We start from the raw sequence: 24,392 nt of genomic DNA, 5'->3' as shown, positions 1-24,392 counted from the left end.
TCCAGCTGTATGGGGGTTGGGCAGACAGGGGAGCAGTCACCCATACAGTGACCCCCTTCCCCTGAGGAGTGATGGGGGTGAGAGGGTGTGTGGAGCTTCCTGAAGCCAGGGGAGATTTCTGTTTGTTAGCGTTCTTCCCCAAAGTGATTTTGACCCAGAGGCTCCTCTGGAACAGTGCATCAGGTTTACAATAGATTCCCCAGGATCCAATTTGGATATGGCAAGAAACCTCATTAATATTTATAATAAAATTAATGCTACTGGGAATTGTATGATTATGGGAGATTAATTTTCCAGCAATAGATTGGTAGGTCAACATTCTGGATGTGCAAAAAGAAAAGGAGTACTTGTGGCACCTTAGAGACTAACCAATTTATTTGAGCATGAGCTTTCGTGAGCTACGCTCATGCTCAAATAAATTGGTTAGTCTCTAAGGTGCCACAAGTACTCCTTTTCTTTTTGCGAATACAGACTAACACGGCTGTTACTCTGAATTCTGGATGTGATAGCTGACAGATTTCCTCACCAAATAGTCAGTTGACCCAACAAGTCTTATGAGGAGAGGCTGAGGGAACTGGGATTGTTTAGTCTGCAGAAGAGAAGAATGAGGGGGGATTTGATAGCTGCTTTCAACTACCTGAGAGGTAGTTCCAGAGAGGATGGTTCTAGACTATTCTCAGTGGTAGAAGAGGACAGGACAAGGAGTAATGGTCTCAAGTTGCAGTGGGGGAGGTTTAGGTTGGATATTAGGAAAAACTTTTTCCCTAGGAGGGTGGTGAAATACTGGAATGTGTTGCCTAGGGAGGTGGTGGAATCTCCTTCCTTAGAAGTTTTTAAGGTCAGGCTTGACAAAGCCCTGGCTGGGATGATTTAATTGGGGATTGGTCCTGCTTTTGAGCAGGGGGTTGGACTAGATGACCTCCTGAGGTCCCTTCCAACCCTGATATTCTATGATATTCTAAGTACTGATGCCCTTTTAGATTTAGTATTAGTCAGTAGTGAGGACCTAATCTATTACCTTATTGTACAGGAGAACCTTGGTTCACGTGATCATAAATTAATTCAGTTTAACCTAAACTGAAGGCTAAACAAAAATAGGTCTGCAACTAGGATCCTTGATTTCAAAAGGGCAAACTTTAAAAAATTACAGGAATTAGTTAGGGAAGTTGACTGGTCTGAAAAACTCAAGGATCTGAATGTGGAAGAGGCTTGGAATTACTTTAAGTCAAAGCTCCATACTGGAGCGGGTGGAAAATCACAGAGAAGCATTGCAGCCCAAACCAGCTGAACAAGCATCTCAAACAGGTTGTAAAGAAAAATCAGACAGTCCATAAGGAATGGAAGGAACGGCTCTGCAAAGAAAGCTACCTACCGCTGGTAGGTCAGAAAGTACAGGGATAAAGTGAAAACTTTCAAAAGCCAGGCAGAGCTGGACATTGCAAAGGAAAGTAAAACCAATAGTATAAGGTTCTTTAGCCATATAAATTAAAAGAAAACAAGGAAACAAGAAGTGAGCCCACTAAGCACTGAGGACCTGTGTTCCATGTAAGCTGCGCCGTTGGGCTGCTGCCCAGGATAGATTCAAGTGCTGCCCACTTGATTAGCAGAGCTGAGCACATCTGGCAGTGTGTGTTCAGGTGCCCCTCCCACTGCTTTGCAGCTGCATTGCTCCTGCAGCTGCTCCCAGGACCCTCTTGGCTGGCTGTGCAGCACTGGTGTTTGTGTGTGCTGATGTCAGGGTGTCCCCCTCCCCCGACCCCTGTACTCCATTTCTGCACAGCAGGGGAGAGGGGACAGACTGGCTCAGGACTCGAGCAGGAGAGAGCTGCTGCGGTCTGAAGGAGCCTCGGGAAGTGAGTGCCTTTCTTAAAGAGAGCACATGGTCTCAGACTTCCCCAGCAGCCAGCTCACACAATCTCTCTCTCCTCCTTCCCCATGTATCCCATCTCCACAGAGCAGGGGAGGGGAGACAGGGCTCAGGACACAGCAGGAGAGCTTTCAGTGAGTGCCTTAAATCATAGAATCATAGAATATCAGGGTTGGAAGGGACCTCAGGAGGTCATCTAGTCCAACCTCCTTCTCAAAAGCAGGACCCATCCCCAATTAAATCATCCCAGCCAGGGCTTTGTCAAGCCTGACCTTAAAAACTTCTAAGGAAGGAGATTCCACCACCTCCCTAGGCAACGCATTCCAGTGTTTCACCACCCTCCTAGTGAAAAAGTTTTTCCTAATATCCAACCTAAAACTCCCCCACTGCAACTTAGAATCATAGAATCATAGAATATCAGGGTTGGAAGGGACCTCAGGAGGTCATCTAGTCCAACCCCCTGCTCAAAAGCAGGACCTATACCCAATTAAACTTGAGACCATTACTCCTTGTCCTGTCCTCTTCCACCACTGAGAATAGTCTAGAACCATCTCTCAGGTAGTTGAAAGCAGCTATCAAATCCCCCCTCATTCTTCTCTTCCGCAGACTAAACAATCCCAGTTCCCTCAGCCTCTCCTCATAAGTCATGTGTTCCAGACCCCTAATCATTTTTGTTGCCCTTCGCTGGACTCTCTCCAATTTATCCACATCCTTCTTGTAGTGTGGGGCCCAAAACTGGACACAGTACTCCAGATGAGGCCTCACCAATGTCGAATAGAGGGGGACGATCACGTCCCTCGATCTGCTCGCTATGCCCCTACTTATACATCCCAAAATGCCATTGGCCTTCTTGGCAACAAGGGCACACTGCTGACTCATATCCAGCTTCTCGTCCACTGTCACCCCTAGGTCCTTTTCCGCAGAACTGCTGCCTAGCCATTCGGTCCCTAGTCTGTAGCTGTGCATTGGGTTCTTCCGTCCTAAGTGCAGGACCCTGCACTTATCCTTATTGAACCTCATCAGATTTCTTTTGGCCCAATCCTCCAATTTGTCTAGGTCCCTCTGTATCCTATCCCTCCCCTCCAGCGTATCTACCACTCCTCCCAGTTTAGTATCATCCGCAAATTTGCTGAGAGTGCAATCCACACCATCCTCCAGATCATTTATGAAGATATTGAACAAAACCGGCCCCAGGACCGACCCCTGGGGCACTCCACTTGATACCGGCTGCCAACTAGACATGGAGCCATTGATCACTACCCGTTGAGCCCGATAATATAGCCAACTTTCTACCCACCTTATAGTGCATTCATCCAGCCCATACTTCTTTAACTTGCTAGCAAGAATACTGTGGGAAAGAGACAGAGACAGTGCATGGCCTCTCTCAAACTTCCCCAATAGCCAGCACACACACACACACACACACAGTTTGTTTGTCACACACACCGTCTCTTTCACACTTGCCTCCCAACACCTACTTGTATTATTGTTGTTGTTACTGCTTGGTACTTTCTGCAATGCACATATATTCTCTGTAATTTTAGTCTTTCAAAGTGTGTTATTTTAGTGTTTTGACTGGTCTATGCATTTCATAATTTTTATTTTTCTTACACAAATTTAATTCTTTGAGTAGTGAGTTCTAAAATGCCTAACCTGTCCTGGCTGGAGTAATTATCCCTATGGTAACTTTTTAAAAATGTATATTATAGCTAGGTTTTTTTGTTTCTACTGGTAGTGCACAACCACACTACCTTGGTGCACATAAAATGAACTCCACACATGGATGGAAAAAATTAGCAGGAACATTGCTGAGGACATGGTGGAGATTAAAGATAATCTGGGTATGGCTCAAAATTTACACACATGCTTTGCCTCCATCTTTAATGAGGAGCTGGGTGGCAGTAGCTATAGCAACAGAAATTGACTTACACCTTAGATGTGGCAAACTCAAGCAGCTTAATGGGACCAAATGCAGGGGGAGGAAGGGGCTCAGATAATCACCAGCCAAGCATATTAAAGGAACTGGCACATTAAATTGCTAGCCTAATAGGCAGGATTCTTAATGAATCCATAAACTTGGAGATCATACCTTATGACTGCAGAATTGCAAATACAGGACCTATATTTCAGAAAGTGTAAAAAAAAAAAGGGGGGGGGGGAAGAGGCGGGGAGATCTGGGAAACTACGGATTTGTTAGTTTGACCTCAGCTGTATGCCAGGTTTCAGAACAAATTTTGAAAAAGAGTAAATAAAGACAGAGGTAAACGGTAACTGAGATAAAATACAAAATGGTTTTACAAAATGGTTGTGCCAGCCCAACTTGACCAACTCTTTCTTTGAGATACCTGATTTTCTAGACAAAGGAAATGCAGTAGACCTAATCTGGCTGGATTTCAGTAAAGCATTTGATACAGTTTCACATGGGAAATTAAAGTAGATGGGAATCAAAAGGTTGTTAACGTACTGATTAACAGAGAGACAACTGCCAGTCATACTGAAAGGTGAACCGTCAGGCTGGTGGGAAGTTACAAGTCGAGTTCCTCAGGGATCGGTCTGTCTTAACATTTTAATTACTGACCTTGGCACAAAAAGTGGGAGTGCACTAATAAAATTTATGATGATACAAAATCGGGAGGTATTGCCAATCAAGGGAGGACTGGAATATCATACATTTGGCCAACCTTGAAAACTGGGGTAATAGAAACAGGATGAAATGTAATAGTGCAAAATGTAAGGTCATGCACTTAGGGACTAAGAACAAGAATTTTTCCTATAAATTTGGAGCTTACCAATTAGAAGTGACACAGTATGAGGAAAACCTGGGTGTACTGGTCAAACACAGGATGACTATGAGTCACCAATGTGATGCAACCAGAAAAAAAGTTAATGCAATCCTAGAATGCATTAGGGAAGGTATTTCCAGCAGAGAGAGTTTTATTACCATTTGTGACTAGAGGGCCAGCACTCTAGTCACTTTTAGTACTAATTAGGTTTTCCCTAGAGGAGGTCTAACTGGACAGATCTCTACCTGATTACAAGCCAGATTGGGGCTGGTGTGTCAATTAAGCATTAACAGTGACCTTGTATAAAAGGGCACAGGAAGGGTGTTTGGGGGAAAGGTGGCTAGAAGAGTCCTCTGGGCAGAGCCAACTTGTCCTCCCCTTTTGGGGAATGGGTCGAGAACCTGAGAGACAGTGTAACAGCGTAGAGACATTGCTATGCGTTGGTGAAGGATTAAAACACTGTACATAAATTACAGAGGGGTATTTACAAGCAAGGTCTTAGCATGGTCTGAGTTTGTGGAAGAGCCATCCATGTGGCATGTCACTCTGTCACAACTTAGGGTCTTGTCCGGAAGTTGCCTGTGTCCTTGTGAATGGAGAACCTGACAGAGAGGTTTGGCAGTCTGGATGATGAAGGGAACACTGCAATGGCTGGTGGAGCAGCAAAGAGCTGCAGAAGACCCTGTAGCCTTCCAACAATCCCACCATGTAAAGAAACAGTCTTTGCTTGCCTGGCAGGCAGAGCAGCAAAGAGCCTGCAGGAATTTATTAAGGAGCAAGCCCAGGTTCAGCAACAACTCCAGCAAAGCTTTGAGAGTCCTGCAGTTGCAAACAGAAACTGGGCACAGGGGACAGGACTCTGCAGAATGGGACCTGTGGATGACCCTGATGTGTTTTTAGTACTTTCAAAAGGGTGGCTGGTTGGGACAGAACAATGTGGGCCCTTGGGCTGGCACCCTGCTTAACTGGGGAAGCACATGGAGCATATGTGACTCTCAATAATATGCCTGCAATAGACTATGATGTGATTAAGGCAGCCATTTTGGATGGGGTGGGCCTGTACATAGAAAAATACAACCAGAAATTTAGAGCAGGAAGATGGACTGGGGGATTATAGCCCTCTGCATTTGTACAGAAATTAACAGACTGGGCCGCTTGTTGGTTAAGGGCAGAAACCCAGACTCTGAGGGAGAGCATAGACTATGACTGTAGGCCAATTTCTCCAAAGTCTCCCTGGCACCAGAACAAATGGATATAAATTGGCCATCAGCAAGTTTAGCCTTGAAATTAGATGAAGATTCTGGAACAGCCTTCCAAAGGGAGTTGTGGAGGCAAAAAACCCTAACTTGTTTCAAGACTGAGCTTAAGTTTTTGGAGAGGATGGTATTAGGAGTTTACCTCCAAAGGCATATGTCTCGCCCTTTCCTTCAGTTGTCTGGGGAATCGCAAGAATTTTTTTTTTAACATGGGAAAAATGTATTTTTCACTGGCCTTTTTCTTGAAAATGTTGGAACTGTTCTGGCTGAAGTTTTCCAAAATAAATTTAGGTTGAGGCAAATACTTTGCATTGAAAACTTCAGCCCAAACAGTTAAAGTCTGGCAAAGATCAGGCCTAACATGTCTCTCTCCCTTTATCGCCAAGATTATCATTGTCCTTTGATCATGGTCCAGTATAGCTAATTTAAGACTGTTTTAACCTAATTTTTATGTAGATAGTGAGACAAGGAGGAAAAATCAACAAAAAGGAGCTGGAAAATATCAGAAGTCAGTGAATGTTTCCAGGACAGATACACTGAAAACACATTTTAGCTTTTATTTTTAGTTTAATTTTGGAATAGCTGCTCTGTTTTCAGTGTATTGACATATTGTAAGTTGGCTTTATACTGTGGGTAAGTGTGTGCCAGGGCTAAACATGAACTACTATTTTAGAGTACGCAAAAATACGCTAGGCACTTTACAGTAAAGGTAGACTGACAGTTCTTGCCTCAAGGCACATGAATAGGGGCACCAAATAGTGAGGAAGGGCTAGAGGAAGGAAGGTTGAAAAGATCACTTTTGCTCTCTAGTCATATGTACATCCTGGTGGTCCAATTAAAATAGTTTTTATTCACTTACAATAGGTCATAGTCGTTATGATCAGGTCACTTCTCATGGACATCATGAAAAGTGAGTCTAAGAAAGAATTTTGGTTAGGCGAGTTTAATGGTGGATGGGCAGCTTGGAAAGAGGCATTTACACACACTTCTACTGAGAGATATACTTCTAAATGTTGTACTACTAAACCAGTCTTCACATGGGTCAAGTAGAACTTTCACAAGAGGCCTGTGCAAGCTTAGTTTATTTTCAAGTATTTCACCTGCAGGCCCCCAGGATTTTCTTTAGCGGCACAATACTGATCAGCTTCTTTCCCCACAAAACACAACAACTTTCAAAATATACTTGATAAAACTGTATTTTGTTTTGTTTTTTTTAACAGACATTTGTACACTTTGTTACAAAACTGTAGAGAACTACGACTTGCTTTAAATCATTTTTTGGTCGGCAAATATTGTAAAATCTTTGTGTGCAATTATGTATTTACAGGGCCTCATGTTAGTGATTTTCAATGATTACTCCAATAATGTCACACACTTTCAACATAAGACATGGCTTAAGATAAATATATTAGTAAATAAATATTCTGAGAACATATTTCCATAAATGAAATGTGCTGCTATACATATACAGAATATATACAAGTTGTTTCCTAGCCTTTAAAACAGTAAAAAAATGGTAATGGAGAAAGAGCCCTTTGACTATATTATTACAAATCTTTACACCAAAGTTTATACAAAACCATTTTTAAGTGCTACAGAATAAATTTTAATTAAACATTTTAAATAGTGCCTCCTGAGCCCAACACAACGGCAACAGTTTATTTAAGCAATAGAAAGGCATTTTTGTTTTAAAATAGTATCTATTGTGGCTAATCAGCCTGTGTGTCATTGCAGACACATTAGTCCCAATGGGCTTTCAGCAGGGAAAATGAGCAAATGCAGAAGGTAACAAGGTCAGAAATGGGAACTAAAGAGAATGTATCTCTACAAAATGGCTTGCAGGGAGGGAGTGGCATTTCTAGGTATTCTGAGTAAGACCATACCCATGTAGATGGGAACACAGCCAAAACATTCAGACAGACATTTTACACCCTTTTTACCATACCTCAGCCTATGCTAGTTACAGTGTTACAAGTATCTTGAGTGGCCAAAATTTTTGGTGGTTCTCAGCATGCCCAAGATGTGTAAATACAACATCATAACCATACCTCCTCTAGTGCATTTCTTTGAGGGTTGGGGACGGTGAGTGTATTCAAAGTGGAAAATTTGATAAAATCCCACAGCTTCCCACAAACACACTATATGTCACTGGTACTCAGAGAAGATATTGCTTGGTTTCTGCATCTTTATACACAGGAAATATGTTTATTGTAATGGTTTTCAATTTTATAGTACAGCTCCTGTATCTTGTTGTAAGATACACCAAATCTCTGAAAAGCTACACTCATGGTTACTCATTTAGAGAGAGACGCAGGGTTCCTTTAAATATATTTATCCTTCCTAGTGTTTTTTTTCAAAAACTGTAGAGTATTAGAAGTGAAAAGAAATGTAAAAATCCAAATTATTTTTTATTATTTAAGCTCTGTTGGTTTTTTCATTCATTCATCCAGGACATCCATCAAGACTGACTGGAATCCTTTTCCTGGTTCCCATGAATAGCCCAATGCTGTCCCACACAGGGCAATGTTTCAGTAAAAATAAACTTCACACTAATTTTTTATTTTTAATGTAATGAATACATTTCCAATCATATCTTACAAGACCTACATTGTGGGTACAAACTAGTAAGGATCTCTTTAAGAGAATCCCTGCTGTGTGAGTACACCAGACAGAAAAGTGCATACTGTGTTCTCAGTCACACAGCATGACAGCCATGGCCTCTTATCCAGAAGCCACAGTTTCCACAGGAAACGATTGCTATTGGAAGGGATGGCGCGCATTATCTCATGGTAACAAAAATTCCCCACTACAAGAAAAACAGGAACAGATCTATGTGCCCAAACTTAAGGGGTATGCAGTGCTCTCTGTACGCAAAGGCATGAACACAGGCAAGGCTGGACTGGCCAAAGAATCCTGTAACATAGACTGCACTATGGAAGCTACATCAACCATATCTCTTCCAGCAAAGAAAGAGACAATGGCTAAAGCAAGTTTACCCAGTCCTTACTCTGGGCACTAAAACCCCATGCATGTACATGCATGTAAGGTGTGCTAGTTGATGGAAAGCACTAATTCTATTATTACCCATGTGCAGTCTCCAAGGAAACAATACAGTAACCCCCATCCAAGTGTTTCCCCAGCTGAACTAAAACAAGCCACAGACATCATACAAGCAATGCATTTCTCTTGCTGCAGTTTCTCCTGAAGAACTGCTGTAGGAATGCTGGGGTTCTCTGTGGGAAGCAGTTATCCCCTCAGCCTTTCGATGTGGTAGAAAGTCACTTGTTCCCTATTGCTCCACAGGCCTCAAGGCGCAAAAGGACCTAACTTCTTTTTCAGCAGGTGGTAGCTGAAGCATTCCACATGAGCTCCCATCTACACTCCTTCAGGAAAGCAGACCTTGTCTGCAGACCCCCTAGCAGCCAAGCTGTTAGAGAAATGTCAGAAGGGGGCAAAAATACTTCCGTATCCCAATCTTCCACACACCCCTTAAAGATTCTTAAACCTGCTTGCCACTGAGATTTGCCACAAGGAGGATAGGGCAGCATCCAAGAATTGATTCATCATTTATATCCACCTAGACTAGTTTTGACTCAAGGTGCTGACCTGTTTTCTAAGGCAGGTATAGCCCTGAGCTCATCAAAGGCCTACACTTGCTTAGGGAGAGATCAGTATCTATTAGGGCTGTAAGCGATTAAAAAAATTAATCATGATTAATCGCACTGTTAAACAGTAATAGAATACAATATAATTTAAATATTTTTGGATGTTTTTTACATTTTCAAATATATTGATTTCAGTTACAACACAGAATACAAAGTGTACAGTCCTCACTTTATATTTATTTTTTATTACAAATATTTTCACAGTAAAAAACAATAATATTTTTCAATTCACCTAATACAAGTACTGTAGTGCAATCTCTATCATGAAAGTTGAACTTACAAATGTAGAATTATGTACAAAAAATCCTGCATTCAAAAATAAAACAATGTAAAACTTTAGAGCCTCCAAGTCTGCACAGTCCTAGTTCTTGTTCATCCAATCACTCAGACAAACAAGTTTGTTTATATTTACAGGAGATAATGCTGCCTGCTTCTGTTCTGTTATCTATATATATTATGATTCATATATCAATGTAATATGTTATTGGTCATTGAGACCTGGTATGAATGACGTGTGCTTGACATGAATACATGTGTTGCAAGCTGGCAACTGAAGCAAGAACTTAAGGTCAAGAACTATTAGAACTATTTGTGCAAAAACAATCTTGTTATGTTCCAAGAAAAATATGGAGAATCAGCAGAAAAGGAAACACCACCAGCTGGACTGATATACAATTGCATAAGAATTGGAGGAAAGGGCACGCCTTAGATCATGGCTGCCCATCCAGGATTGTCTCTTTGGAATTGTGTGGGTAGAAGGCCTAGTAAACAAAGGCAAAGAACTGATGATGCGATGGAATGGACTATAAATGGTTGCCTATGATTTCTGCAAATTGGAGTCGTTATTGATCCAGAGCCCTGTGTGGATATAGATGTGGTTTTCACTGGCTCCCCGCATTTTATGATCTTATGGTTGGAAGGAAACTTGACTAGCTATTGGGACCTTTCTGACCTTTGGACTCTGGTAGAGTATGTTTGGGGTGTGAATGTGGAGTGAGTAAGGTTTGTTTTGTAATCAATAAAGAGCATTTAGAGTATTATACACCAACACAGTGTCCAGTATCTGCCTGCTCCTCATCCCATAGGGAGACCTCTATTGCGGGTCTAACACTTCTTGTTTACAGTATCACTGGAAAGTGAGAACCGGTGTTTGCATGGCACTGTTGTAGCCGGCGTCACAAGATATTTACATGCCAGATGCGCTAAAGATTCATATGTTCATTCATGCTTCAACCACCATTCCAGGGGGCATGCCTCCACGCTGATGATGGATTCTGCTTCATAACAACACAAAGCAGTGTGGACTGACGCATTTTCATTTTCATAATCCGAGTCAGATGCCGCCAGCAGAAGGTTGATTTTCTTTTTTGGTGCTTTGGGTTCTGTAGTTTCCTCATTGGAGTGTTGCTCTTTCAAGCCTTCTGAAAGCGTGTTCCATATGCTCATCCCTCTCAGATTTTGGAAGACACTTCAGATTCTTAAACCTTGGGTCGAGTGCTGTAGCTATCTTTAGAAATCTCACATTGGTACCTTCTTTGCATTTTGTCAAATCTGCAGTGAAAGTGTTCTTAAAATGAACATGTGCTGAGTCATCATCCAAGACTACTAGAACATGAAAAATATGGCAGAATAAGGGTAAAACAGAGCTGGAGACATACAATTCTCCCTCAAAGAGTTCAGGCACAAATTTAATTAACACTTTTTTCCTTTTTTAAATGAGCATCATCATGAGCATGGAAGCATGTCCTCTAGAATTGTGGCCGAAGCACGAAGGGGCATACGAATGTTTAGCATATCTGGCACATAAATACCTTGCAATGCCGGCTACAAAAGTCCCATGCGAACTCCTTTTCTCACTTTCTGGTGACATTGTAAATAAGAAGTGGGCAGCATTATCTTCTGTAAATGTAAACAAACTTGTTTGTCTGAGCAACTGGCTGAACAAGAAGTAGGAATGAGTGGACTTGTAGGCTCTAAAGTTTTGAATTTTTTGTTTTTGAGTGCAGTTATGTAACAACAACAAAAATCTACATTTGTAAGTTGCACTTTCAAAATAAAGAGCTTGCACTACAATATTTGTATGAGGTATTTCTTGTGTTTTTTACAGTGAAAATATTTGTAATAAAAATAAATATAAAGTGAAGACCGTACACTTTGAAATCAATATATTTGAAAATGTAGAAAAACATCCAAAAATATTTAATAAATTTCAATTGGTATTCTATTGTTTAATAGTGTGATTAAAACTGCTATTAATCACGATTACTTTTTTTAATCACGATTAATTTTTTTTTGAGTTAATCGCATGAGTTAACTATGATTAATTGACAGCCCTAATATCTATACATGTGGTGTCTTGTTTAATGCAGCAGTGTTACCTGCCAGTAAGAGCTCGCACAATGGTTTTAAAAAAATATATATTTACAGAACACTTTTTGTCACTAGTATAAAAATGGCACTAGAGCTCAGAGCTGCTCCACGTGGGCTTTGTTCACTTACACAAACCCAGGACTGAAGGATGCATCAAGCTGGCAAGGAATGGAGGGGAGGCTCAGTCCAGCTGGGGTGCGGGAAGGGCTTCTCTACATTACCACTTTTGTGTGTTTGTCAAAGCTAAAAAAGTTTGAAAGAAAGTCCAGCATCATTTGGAATCTCCATAAAAAGCTCTCCTTGTCTATCTGTGGCAGTCTGGCCAGGTCTAGTCGCCCATTTGGCTTCTTTCCAGGGGATGAGATCCAGAGCCTGAAGGAATAAAAGAATTATTAGACATAACGCAGGCACATCCAAGAAAAAGGCCTGGGGAAGGAGAAGCCCAAGTGGTGATTCTTCCTCTGCCACTAATTACTTTGTCACCAGTCCAGACTCGCTCCCACAAACACTTCGAGGCATCGGGGGGGCCTGCACCTCCCTCCCATTTCATGCACTCTCCTCTGAGGCTATTCCAGACTTTCCATTATTCCTTTTCATCCTCCTCAAGGTCACCAGTCTCCTCACCTACCCCACGCATGGCACTTTGGCCTTTTCTGCACTGACCATTTTTCCTGAGTTTCCCACTGCTTCAGCTCCACTGGCTGTGGCAATGGTTGTATCCCTAGTTTAGATTAGGTGCCAGCAGTCACTTGTGTTTTCACCATTGGTGTCTAGAGCTGCTATGAGCATGGCTAGATGGCGCATAGCACTCCCAACAATGAAACTGCAGCAGGGGAGCAACGGAGGACATTTCCTGAGGAGAAGAGGCTAATATAGGCAGTAACGATGAGCAGTTTCCCTTCTCCAGAGAGTGAGCTGTAACTTCCATAATGTGTGGACCATCTCTGTGAACACTAGTGCAGCTGACCTGGTGCTCTCTTCACCATACTCTGAGACTGAAAGGTGCTGGAGAAAAACCAAGTCTGACTCTTACCTGCAGCCTTTGTGGTTGCCGCTGCCTCCTGGGAGCTCGGAGTGGGGTTGTGAAAGAGCATCCTTGTTTCTTCGTCCCGAGAGCAGTTCTGCTGCAGAAAGGACATTGCCCGGTAGCACACCTCCCTCTCCTCCTGCAGCTCTCCTAGACCTTGGTGGTGTAGATGAGCATCCATTTCAGGCGTCCCATCCCAGGAACTACAGCCTCCATGGGTCCCCCGACACTCTAACGGCAGGACTAGCTCACAGTCTCTGTCCTCAGGAATGATAGGGATGCGCTGACCTATGTCACGCACCCCCCTATAGCAGCTTGGCAAGGCCTCATCATGAAGTGTGTACTGTACACTCACTGCACAGTCCTCTGTGTAGCAGCCACCACCCCCACTGCTACCGGTGCCACCACAGCCAACCTGCTTCTCTTCATAGAAGCAGCAGGGCAAGCCCTCATATTTCACCCCATCTGTCCTATGCAAGTGGTCTGAGTTAACACTATACAAGCCTTGGGAACTACCTGGCTGCTGTTCCAGCCCCGGGCCACACCCTCCCCAAAGTGGGGAGCCCAAGAAGAGTGCGCCGCAGTCTGTTGCCCCACCGCTGGGCTCCAGGGCAGCGTGCTGGAGCTCAAAGCAGCAAGCACATGCTTGTTCCATCAGAGGTCCTGCTACTTCTGGACCGTGCCAGTTCCTTTGAACATCCAAGGCAGCACTGGGAGTAGCCTCGAGGCCTCCCTCTGAGGTAGTGCCATTTGAATCCCTGTGCTCTAGCGAGGAATTACTGCTGTAGTTCATCTCCATGCTGCAGCTGGAAAGCTGGTCCCCTGAGGAAGAAGCTGGCACAGGCCGACAGTCAGCACCCAGCAGAGCGTGCCCACGTGCCAGAATCTCGTCCTGATGGGGGCCCTCTAGGAGAACAATCGCCCCTCGGTTTGTGCCACCAGCATCCCCCACTCGGCAGGGGCTCTTGCTGCGGTAAATATAAGGGTCATAGTCACTGCTCAGAGAACTACGGAAGGTGGAGCAGCTCCCATAGACCCCCTGGTTGCTGACCTCTGTACAGTCAACCATGGAATCACTGGAGGAGCAGTGGCACTGGCCAGAACTGCTGCTGCTGCTGTCACTGCCCGGGCAGTCAGCCAGGTAACCACTGCACACTGAGCGGTGACCATGATAGCAGCTGAAACTGGAGCTGCTGCCACTCTCCAAGCGGGAGGAGGGCATCACATGTACCACAGGAGGGAACAGCATGCTGCCACCAGGCTGGAAGGCACGGGAGGGACCCTTTGAGGCAATGCCAGCTGGAGGCTGTCCATCTTGCTCAGGGTAGCTAAGGCCTTGGAAGTAGTAGTGCTGGTACATGGTCTCATACTGGGGAAAACAAGCTGCTCTGGAGAAGTTACGTCCATTGAACTTGGGCCTGCGGAAGGTATGAGCTGGAGAATAAGCTCTGTGCTCCAGGCCACAGCGATGTGTGTTCAAGGCATGATCCAAGTGAACAGGCTGGTAACTTTGGATATAAGTAGGGGACTGTGCTGGGTACAGGCTCTGCTCACCATGCCGGTCCACTGTAAGCACCGTGATGGGATTTCCATGGGGGTCCATGCTAGTCCGGGTGGGATATGCAGTTATCTGGCTGGTCCTGTGCACTCGGCCAGGATAATGAACGGGCAGGATCACCCTCTGCTGCCGGCTGCGCACTGGGTTGGTGGATTCCAAACATACCGGACCTGGGTTTCCCTTCTTTTGTTCTGGATGGGGAGAAAAGCAAACAGTGTGTCCTGGAAATGCAGCCACTCTGCTGAGGGTTTGTTACCTGGCAGACTGCAACAGTGAGTAAAAGTGCCAGCCTGCTCCAGAGAAGTGACACAATCAACACAAGCACACTTACCCAGAAGTTCTTTGAAACACCTGGGTCTATTGGCCAGGGAAGGAAGAGCAGTGACTTCAGCTCCTTCCTCTGCATAAGCCAATATGCTGCCTATTCAGCATTCCCAGCCCTCTGGGTTAGGAACACTGATCTCTGCCCACCTTTTTCCATTCTTCTTACAAATTATTTAAATGGAAAATGTTTTAAAGTCAATGAAAGAACCACATTCTATGTTGCTGCACAGAGAAATCTAGGAATTTTACAACTCCCTCCCACATACCAGCTGCTTTTAATTTATTTGCTTTTCTTGATATTTACCCATATAAATACAGTGAACTTGGGTGAATTTTATTTGAGCTTCTTTTCTACAGACTGATAGATGCTGCCCTCTGGTGGATGTGCCCAGGATAAGAGATATGGTAGGATAGTGTCCTGGCTGTTTTAGGACATGGGGTCACTCTCAAAGAAACTTCTTTAAATGACCTCTGTTATCGGCTGGCATCCTTGAAGGAAGTCCCAGGATTGTATTACAATACAGACCAATCACCAAAGGGATTTTCCTAGGAGTGTACAGAAATACACACAATTTCCCCTCCATCCAGAGAGCTGAGAAGTCCAGAAATGGCCCTACCTGGGTGTGTGCATTTGAGGGGCAAGACTTACCTATAATGTTATGGCGGCAGTGAGGGCAAGTATGATGCTGCAGCAGCCAGGGATCCACACATTTTTTGTGGAATCTGTGAGTGCAGGGAATCACCCGCAACTCCTGTTGGGGAGAAAGAAGAAAATTAATTGATTCCTCCTAAAAGGCATGAATACTCACACTCCACACCTAGTTCTTCTGGCTTAGGTACAGATCAGGTCAATTCCCAGCCTCTTACTGGAAGAGGGGAGGAAAAGCCACCAACCTGCGTTAACAAATAACTAAGAGCATAGTTGCTCGAGAGAGTTCGTGCTGATTCACATGGTGAGCATCTCCATGCTCAGCAACGCTGTTAAGCTTCTTTCCCTGTTGCATCCTGTCCTCCTCTCAAGCTACTCTTTCCTCTACAACCTCTAATCTACCTCCAGCAGCACCCAACAGTTCTAGCTAGTTTTGTGCTCTTTCTGGCAGGGTTCCCTATGGCCACATTCACTGTTGTTCACGTGCAGTGTTGAATTACTGTAGCAGTTATTTTATTTTTTTATGTCTGACAAAGGGTGTATTTTTTATTTGAGGGGAGGAAATTTTAAAAAAGGCAGTGTCTCCTTTTTATTTATCCAGTGTCTTCAAACTTCACGCTGAGATTTTAGATTGCCCCTTCCCTTTGGGCCACGCTCTTTGATTCATTCCCTTCCTTAGTTCCTGAGTGTTGTCATAGAGGAGACGGCAGCCAGGCACTTTTCACTATGGCACTAACATGGATGGAGGCTGAGAAGTTAGAAGTCATTTTCTGCAACTTTGAGCTTCTTCCAAGGTATTTCCTCTGTAAGGAGGTGAGACGATGATTCGGTGAACCTACTTCATGTAAAATGGTAAAGGCCATGGTAAATGGTAAAGGCCTAAGTGACCTTAATGGATCACACATACACATGTATCACATATTAGCTAGTAATATATATAAGCAAATGCATAATCAATATAAATGTAGGCCTAGTTTAGTGTGGTTCATCAGATCTTTAAATGATCCTTTTTTGGGAAGAAATGCAAAACAAGGTTTTTGGCTTAGTAAGTATCCTGTTATTTCACTCCTTAGAATGCCTCTGATTTGGGTATGAGGTTCCAAGGATGAAGAAAGAATGAGAGATTATGATGACCCAGCCAAATATAATCAGGGTAAACACAGGAAGTCCCCAAAGTCTCTGTCAAACATTGATAGTTTTGTTACTGCTAATAAATAGATACATTATACAATTTAGAGTGTAAGGCATAATCTTGTATTTGGTCATAAAACATCAGATCAGAGGAGAGGGGCGTTTGATACAAGGTCTCATCTTGGGTATAAAAGAATGTACTCAGACTTAAGTCTTCGCCTTTGTTTGTGTACAGCCATCTCTGTATATACTCAGTCAGTTCATTGGCTGGCCATCGTCAACTGATTACTGGGGCGTGGCACTTTGTACCTATTCTGAAATAACCCTGTTCCTTGGATGGGAACTCTGAAATTAGCAGTGGTTTCCGCTTTGCTAGATTTGTAAAGTAACCTATGGATCTGAAAACATCCTTACATCCTGATCTTATTTCATATCTCACTCTTTAAAAGCAGCCCACACATCAAGAGTGCAGTTCCTAGAGCAACAATTTACTGCTCTCTGGCAATGACTTTACCTTTGACAGAACATTCTGACGCAGCACTGCAAGATTGTACAAACTGCTTTGCTGAGGCTGCTTGTACATTGGCCTTACCATCAGCCGAACAGAAACTGAAGCTATGTACCAGCCAGCTCCTCAACAACTTTCCCAAGAGCCATCAGTAAGCTTGGAAGATACCACACTCTAAGCTGCCAAACAGTTTACTTATCTTGGCAGCATGTTAAACAATCAAGTGCAAATCAATCACAGAGTGGATGTGTGAATTAAGAAAGCCAGTGCAGCATATGGTTGCCTTCATCATTGAATCTGGAAGCAACATGAAATCTATTTAGATGCAAATCTAAATCTATAACGCTGTTGTCTTCATGATATTGCTCTATGGGTATGAAACATGGATCTGTTATCAATGGCACATTACAAAGCTTGGAAGTTTCCACTTGTGACACCTACAATGACTGCTGGGCACCAAATAGCAGGACCAGGTGTCCCACACAGAAGTCTTAGTGCAAGCTGGTTCGGCTGATATTGAAGGTCATTTGATTTTGATTTGTTACCAGCTGAGATGGACTGGTTATGTAATTTGTATGCCTGAGACCCATTTATCAAAACAAATTCTACATATGAATTAAGATCGAGCAACTACAGGCACGGAGTGCAGATGAAACACTTCTAAAGATACTCAAACAAAATCTGCACCCAAGAAATATTTCTGACTCTATCTTTGAGCATTACATGGTGCCAGGCTGTCAAGGTGGCTGTCCATGACTTTGATAAGAACTGCATTGCATAGCTGGGAGCACAGTGTCATGTATGGAAACATGAAGCTCAATCAACACAAATAGACAAATGACTCTGGTCAGTGCGGTCAGTGTTGTTCTTCCTGAATCGGTCTACGGAGCCATGAGATGATCCACTCATACAAAGTGTAATTGCTGACATAGTTCTTGAAATCAGGGTGATCCAGTACTTATTTATTGTTGAGGTCCAAATTTCTTGGTCAAGGTATAGTCACAGTCCAGACACCAGAGAAAATAATAATAAAAAATAACAATAATGATAAGTAAATAAAGAGATTTCGGGGTCCACTCAAAAGCATCTGGCAGTCTGCATTTGGCCCATGGTGCACCTATTAACTACCCCTGGTCTATCAGATCCAGTTTTGGAGAGGAAGCCCTCCCTACACTTTCAGCAGGATGCAATCAACACTGCCACACCTCCTACCCACTGATCCCCACCCTTGGTTCATGTGCCACCAAATACACATCTGGTGACAACTGTGCCAAAACTGGCCCAGCATCATCAACCAACCAGATTAGAGAAACTGCTTTCTTTTACCTCCCCATCAATGTATTTCTCCAGGCAGATGGCACAGTCAGATGTTGAACTGCTGCTTAGTGTGTCCAGAGCTCCACAGCTTCCCTCACGGTGACCCTTACTTTTGGACTTGAACTTCCTGGTTTCCATCTTTTCCAGTGCCTGCACTGCAAGCCTGTTCATGGAATTCTACAATATAAAACACAACGTTGCTGCTTGAGGGATTGAGGCAATTGGAATAGCAGAAAAATAATGCTGTTCCTAACCATTAACATCTGTAACGATATCCCCTCAGGCTGAGATGGGTGTCAAGTCTCATAAGCTAAGCAGATCCTGATTAGGCTTCTCTCTATGTGGAAGACATCCTGGAAATGAAATGCACTACAGGGAGGAGTGTGGGTGATCAACTTATCACTGAGCTAAACATTCTCTGTGCAAACAGAACACAGTCCTAACCAGTTAAAACACAAAAACAAAAAACCAACCAAACACCACCCATGCGTGTGCGAGCACGCTCCACATACAACACTTGACGAGAAGTAGTTTTCCAAACCTGAAAAGAAAATGAGTAAAACTGATTGAGAGGAAAAATTTAAACAGAAAAATGTGAGTGATAATTGGAATTGTTTAAGAATATTTTATTTTGCTAGATCCCCAAAACACCTACAGTTCTACAATCACAAAAGAAGACTTCCTCAATTAAAAAGCCATTCTGACTAAAAAGAGGAATGGAAGCACCACTACAAAACAAAAAAATATATTTAGCAAATGAGGAAATTGATAGCAAAAACTATAAAATAGAAATTGATAAAGAAGTCAAAAGTGCCAAGGAAAAGTCTTTCGATAGTAGGGTTAAGGACAATAAAAAGGAATAATGAAACGGGGAAAAAATCCCAGTAATAAGCCTGTTACTAGAAATGGTAAAATTGTCAATCAATCAGAAAAGGCAAGTATTCAAGACATACTTTTGTTCTCTATTTGGAGAAAAAGACCAATGACAAAATACTTTCTAGTTCGACAGTAACTAGGTAAGATGTTATACAGCATCTATTAAAAGACAGACAGACACAGGCCATTTAGACCCAGCGGTCTCAATTCTTTGGTAAGCTGGGCTCAATTCAAAGTTAAGGCTGTGTGTCTGTCATGAAGGTCACAGATTCCATGAGTTTCTGTGACCTCTGCAGCGGCCGGTGCGGCTGGCTCCAGAGCTGGGGCAGTCTCATGCTACCACCCCCTCCCACCCCCAGCAGCGGTAGTTTGGGTGTGGGAGGGGGTACGGGACTGGGGTGCATGGCGGCGCTTACCTCAGGAGGGCTTCCCGGAAGTGACCGGTATGTGTCTGCAGCTCCTAGGTGGAGCTGCTCTGCATGCTGCCCCTGCCTGTAGGCACCCAACCTCCACAACTCCCACTGGCTGCAGTTCCTGGCCAATGGGAGCTGCGAAGCCATCGCTCATGGCAGGGGCAGCGCATGGAGCCCCTTAGCCTTCACTCCCTCTAGGAGCTGGCAGGGACATGCCGGCCACTTCCGGGGAGCCGGGTAGGGAGGCCTGCCAGCCCTGCCAACCCTCCTACCGCACCACCAGCAGGGGTTTCAGACTGCACACCCCACCCCAAAGCACCTGTGGCCCCCCAGTCCAAGTTTTAATTAGGGGTATATAGTACAAGTCATGGGCCATGAATTTTTGTTTCCTGCCCATGACCTGTCCATGACTTTTACTAAAAATTATCTGTGACTAAAACATAGCTTTATTCAAAGTACGTGTGCTGTAATTCAGCAAATACAAGCTCACACATCTAAGAAGAAATAATGTAGGTTACACACACAGGATGGAAGAATGTATTTTGGAAAGCACAGGTTCTGAGAAGAACTTAGGGGTCAAATGGACAACCAATTGAACTGCATTCGTGTGATGCAGTGGCTAAGAGAGCGAAGATGATCTCTGCATGTATAAAAGCAGAGGAATGATGACTAGGAGCAGGTAGGTGGTACCACCTGAGTATATGGAATTGGTGAAACCATTACTGAAAACTGCGCCCGGATCCGGATCCACCTTTCAAAAAGGATGTTGAAAAACTGGAAAGTGGTCAGAAAAGAGTTTCAAGAATGATCTGAGGTCTGGAAAATCTGCCTTAGACAGTGAGAAGGTAAGAAGATCAGTCTGTTTGGTTGACACAAGAGAAGATAAGAGGTGACATGATTGCGATTTATAAGCACTTACATGGGGAGAAAATTTTAGATAGTACAGGACTTTTTAATCTCACATTCAAAGGCATAACGGGATCCAATGGCTGGAAGCTGAAGCTAGAAAACAAATTTGTACCTTATTTCCAGTCTGAATTTAACTGTGAGGGTAATTACCATTAGAACAACTTAAGGGATGTGGTGGATTCTCCATCATGTGAAATATTTAAATCAAGACTGAATGTCTTTCTAAATGTCTTTCTTGCTTTAGCTCAGCCAGATGATACAGCCTTGACACAGGAATTAATGGGTAAAATTCAATGGTCTGTGTTGTGCAGGAAGTTGTACTAGATGATCATATGGTTCCTTATGGCTTTTAAATCTCTGAATCTATGACCCAATATGGGATATACTCTTTTATAGGAACAACAAGGAGTCCGATGGCACCTTAAAGACTAATAGATTTATTTGAGCACAAGCTTTTGTGGGTAAAAACCTCACTTCTTCAGATGCTCATTCACCTGCATGTCTACTAATGTGATATATGCCATCATGTTCCAGCAATGCCCCTCTGCCATATACATTGGCCAAACTGCTACCCAAGATCCATAAACCTGGAAACCTGGATGCCCCATCATCTCAGGCATCGGCACTCTTACAGCAGGATTAGCTGGCTATTTGGACTCTCTCCTCAGACCCTACACTACCAGCACTCCCAGCTATCTTCGAGACTCCACTGACTTTCTGAGGAAACTACAATGCATTGGTGATCTTCCTGAAAACACCATCCTGGCCACCATAGATGCAGAAGCTCTTTATATCAATATTCCACATGAGGATGGACTACAAGCTGTCAAGAACAGTATCCCTGATGAGGCCACGGCACAGCTGGTGGCTGACCTTTGTGACTTTGTCCTCACCCACAACCATTTCAGATTTGGAGACAACTTATACCTTCAAATCACTGGCACTGCTATGGGTACCCGCATGGCCCCACAGTATGCCAATATTTTTATGGCTGACTTAGAGCAATGCTTCCTCAGCTCTCGTCCCCTAGCGCCCCTCCTCTACTTGCGCTATATTGATGACATCTTCATCATATGGACCCACAGGAAGGAGGCCCTTGAAGAATTCCACCTGGATTTCAACAATTTCCATCTCACCATCAACCTCTGCCTGGACCAGTCCACACAAGAGATCCACTTCCTGGACACTACAGTGCAAATAAGTGATGGTCACAAACACCACCCTATACTGGAAACCTACTGACTGCTATACTTACCTACATGCCTCCAGCTTCCATCCAGGACACATCACACGATCCATTGTCTACAGCCAAGCCCTAAGATAGAACCGATTTTGCTCCAATCCCTCAGACAGAGACAAACACCTACAAGATCTTTATCAAGCATTCTTAAAACTTCAATACCCACCTGGGGAAGTGAGGAAACAGATTGACAGAGCGAGACAGGTACCCAGAAATCACCTACTACAGGACAGGCCCCACAAGGAAAATAACAGAAAATAAGGAAAATAACACCACTGGCCATCACGTACAGCCCCCAGCTAAAACCTCGACTGCACATGTCAACGATCTACAACCTATCCTGGAAAACGATCCCTCACTCTCACAGACTTTGGGAGACAGGCCAGTCCCCGCTTACAGACAGCCCCCCAACCTGAAGCAAATACTCACCAGCAACTACACACCACACCACAGAAACACTAACCCAGGAACCAATCCCTGTAGCAAACCTCGTTGCCTACTCTGTTCCCATATCTACTCTAGTGACACCATCAGAGGACCCCACCACATCAGCCACACCATCAGAGGCTCATTCAACTGCATGTCTACTAATGTTATATATGCCATCATGTGCCAGCAATGACCCTCTGCCTTGTACATTGGCCAAACCGGACAGTCCCTATGTAAAAGAATAAATGGACACAAATCTGACATCAGGAACGGTAACACACAAAAGCCAGTGGGAGAACACTTCAATTGTCCTGGACATTCTATAACAGATTTGAAAATAGCTGTACTTGAACAAAAAAACTTCAGAAACAGACTTCAAAGAGAAACAGCAGAACTAAAATTCATTTGCAAATTTAACACCATTAATTTGGGCTTGAATAGGGACTGGTAGTGGCTGGCTCATACAGAAGCAGCTTTGCCTCTCCTGGAATTGACACCTTCTCATCTACTGTTGGGAGTGGACTACATCCACCCTGATCGAATTGGCCCTGTCAGCACTGGTTCTCCACTTGTGAGGTAACTCCCTTCTCTTCATGTGTCAGTATATTTATGTCTGCATCTGTAACTTTCACTCCATGCATCTGAAGAAGTGAGGTGTTTACCCACAAAAGCTTATGCTCAAATAAATCTGTTAGTCTTTAAGGTGCCACTGGGACTCCTTGTTGTTTTTGTATATACAGACTAACACGTCTACCCCCTGACACTTGACTACTCTTTTATAGGTCAGTGCAGACCTAAGTTCCGTTTAAGCTGCGCAGCAGGCTATCAAGGGCCACGCAGGCGGGGGGACTGGCACCTCTCCCCCAGCTCTGGAGCAGCTGCGGCGAGAAAGGGCTGTGGGGGGGGGCCCTCTCTCCATGTTGCAGCCCCAGGGCAGCCTGCACCCCAAACCCCTTCTGGCCACTATGGATGTAGAAGCCCTCTACACCAACATTCCACACAAAGATAGACTACAAGCTATCAGGAACAGTATCCCCGATAATGTCACGGCAAACCTGGTGGCTGAACTTTGTGACTTTGTCCTTACCCACAACTATTTCACATTTGGGGACAATATATACCTTCAAGTCAGCAGCACTGCTATGGGTACCCACATGGCCCCACAGGATGCCAACATTTTTATGGCTGACTTAGAACAACGCTTCCTTAGCTCTCGTCCCCTAACGCCCCTACTCTACTTGCGCTACATTGATGACATCTTCATCATCTGGACCCATGGAAAAGAAGCCCTTGAGGAATTCCACCATAAGTTCAACAATTTCCATCCCACCATCAACCTCAGCCTAGACCAATCCACACAAGCAGTCCATTTCCTGGACACTGCTGTGCTAATAAGCGATGGTCACATAAAAACCACCCTATACCAGAAACCTACTGACCGCTATTCTTACTTGCATGTCTCCAGCTTCCATCAAGGACACACCACACGATCCATTGTCTACAGCCAAGCTCTACGATACAACCACATTTGCTCCAATACCTCAGATAGAGAGAAACACCTACAAGATCTCTATCAAACATTCTTAAAACTATAATACCCACCTGCTGAAGTGAAAAAACAGATTGACAGAGCCAGAAGAGTACCCAGACGTCACCAACTACAGGATAGGCCCAACCAAGAAAATAACAGAACGCGAATACTTGTCACCTTCAGCCCCCAACTAAAACCTCTCCAGTGCATCATCAAAGATCTACAACTTATCCTGAAAAATGATCCCTCACTCTCTCAGATCTTGGGAGACAGACCAGTCCTCGCTTACAGACATCCCCCGAACTAGAAGCAAATACTCTCCAGCAACCACACCCCACACAACAGAACCACTAACCCAGGAACCTATCCTTGCAACTAAGCCCAATGCCAACTCTGTCCACATATTTATTCAAGTAACACCATCATAGGACCTAACCACATTAGCCACGCCATCATGGGCTCGTTCACCTGCACACCTACCAATGTGATATATGCCATCATGTGCCAGCAATGCCCCTCTGCCATGTACATTGGCCAAA

The 24,392-nt window shown here is 43.8% G+C and overlaps 1 protein-coding gene across 5 annotated transcripts in view; it reads right to left on the bottom strand.

Moving 5' to 3' along the window:
* Positions 1-11,728: 11,728 nt before the first annotated feature.
* ZNRF3 (zinc and ring finger 3) overlaps positions 11,729-24,392 on the bottom strand; it is a 220,258-nt gene continuing 207,594 nt past the window's right edge. For 3 of the 5 annotated variants that reach the window (XM_073312245.1, XM_073312246.1, XM_073312247.1), the window contains 4 exons: positions 18,465-18,632; positions 15,500-15,602; positions 12,975-14,717; positions 11,729-12,313 (listed from right to left, as the gene is read on the bottom strand). In XM_073312245.1, the coding sequence (XP_073168346.1) occupies positions 12,270-12,313; positions 12,975-14,717; positions 15,500-15,602; positions 18,465-18,632 (2,058 nt within the window). In that variant the 3' untranslated portion in view covers positions 11,729-12,269. The remainder of the gene's footprint in view (positions 12,314-12,974; positions 14,718-15,499; positions 15,603-18,464; positions 18,633-24,392) is intronic. The other 2 variants (XM_073312244.1, XM_073312242.1) reach the window with 2 other exon arrangements.

The sequence above is a fragment of the Lepidochelys kempii genome, chromosome 15, assembly GCF_965140265.1.
Source record: "Lepidochelys kempii isolate rLepKem1 chromosome 15, rLepKem1.hap2, whole genome shotgun sequence".
Taxonomy (NCBI): Eukaryota; Metazoa; Chordata; order Testudines; family Cheloniidae; genus Lepidochelys; species Lepidochelys kempii.
Note: the sequence above shows the minus strand (reverse complement) of the source record. Positions and strands in the feature narration are given on the sequence as shown.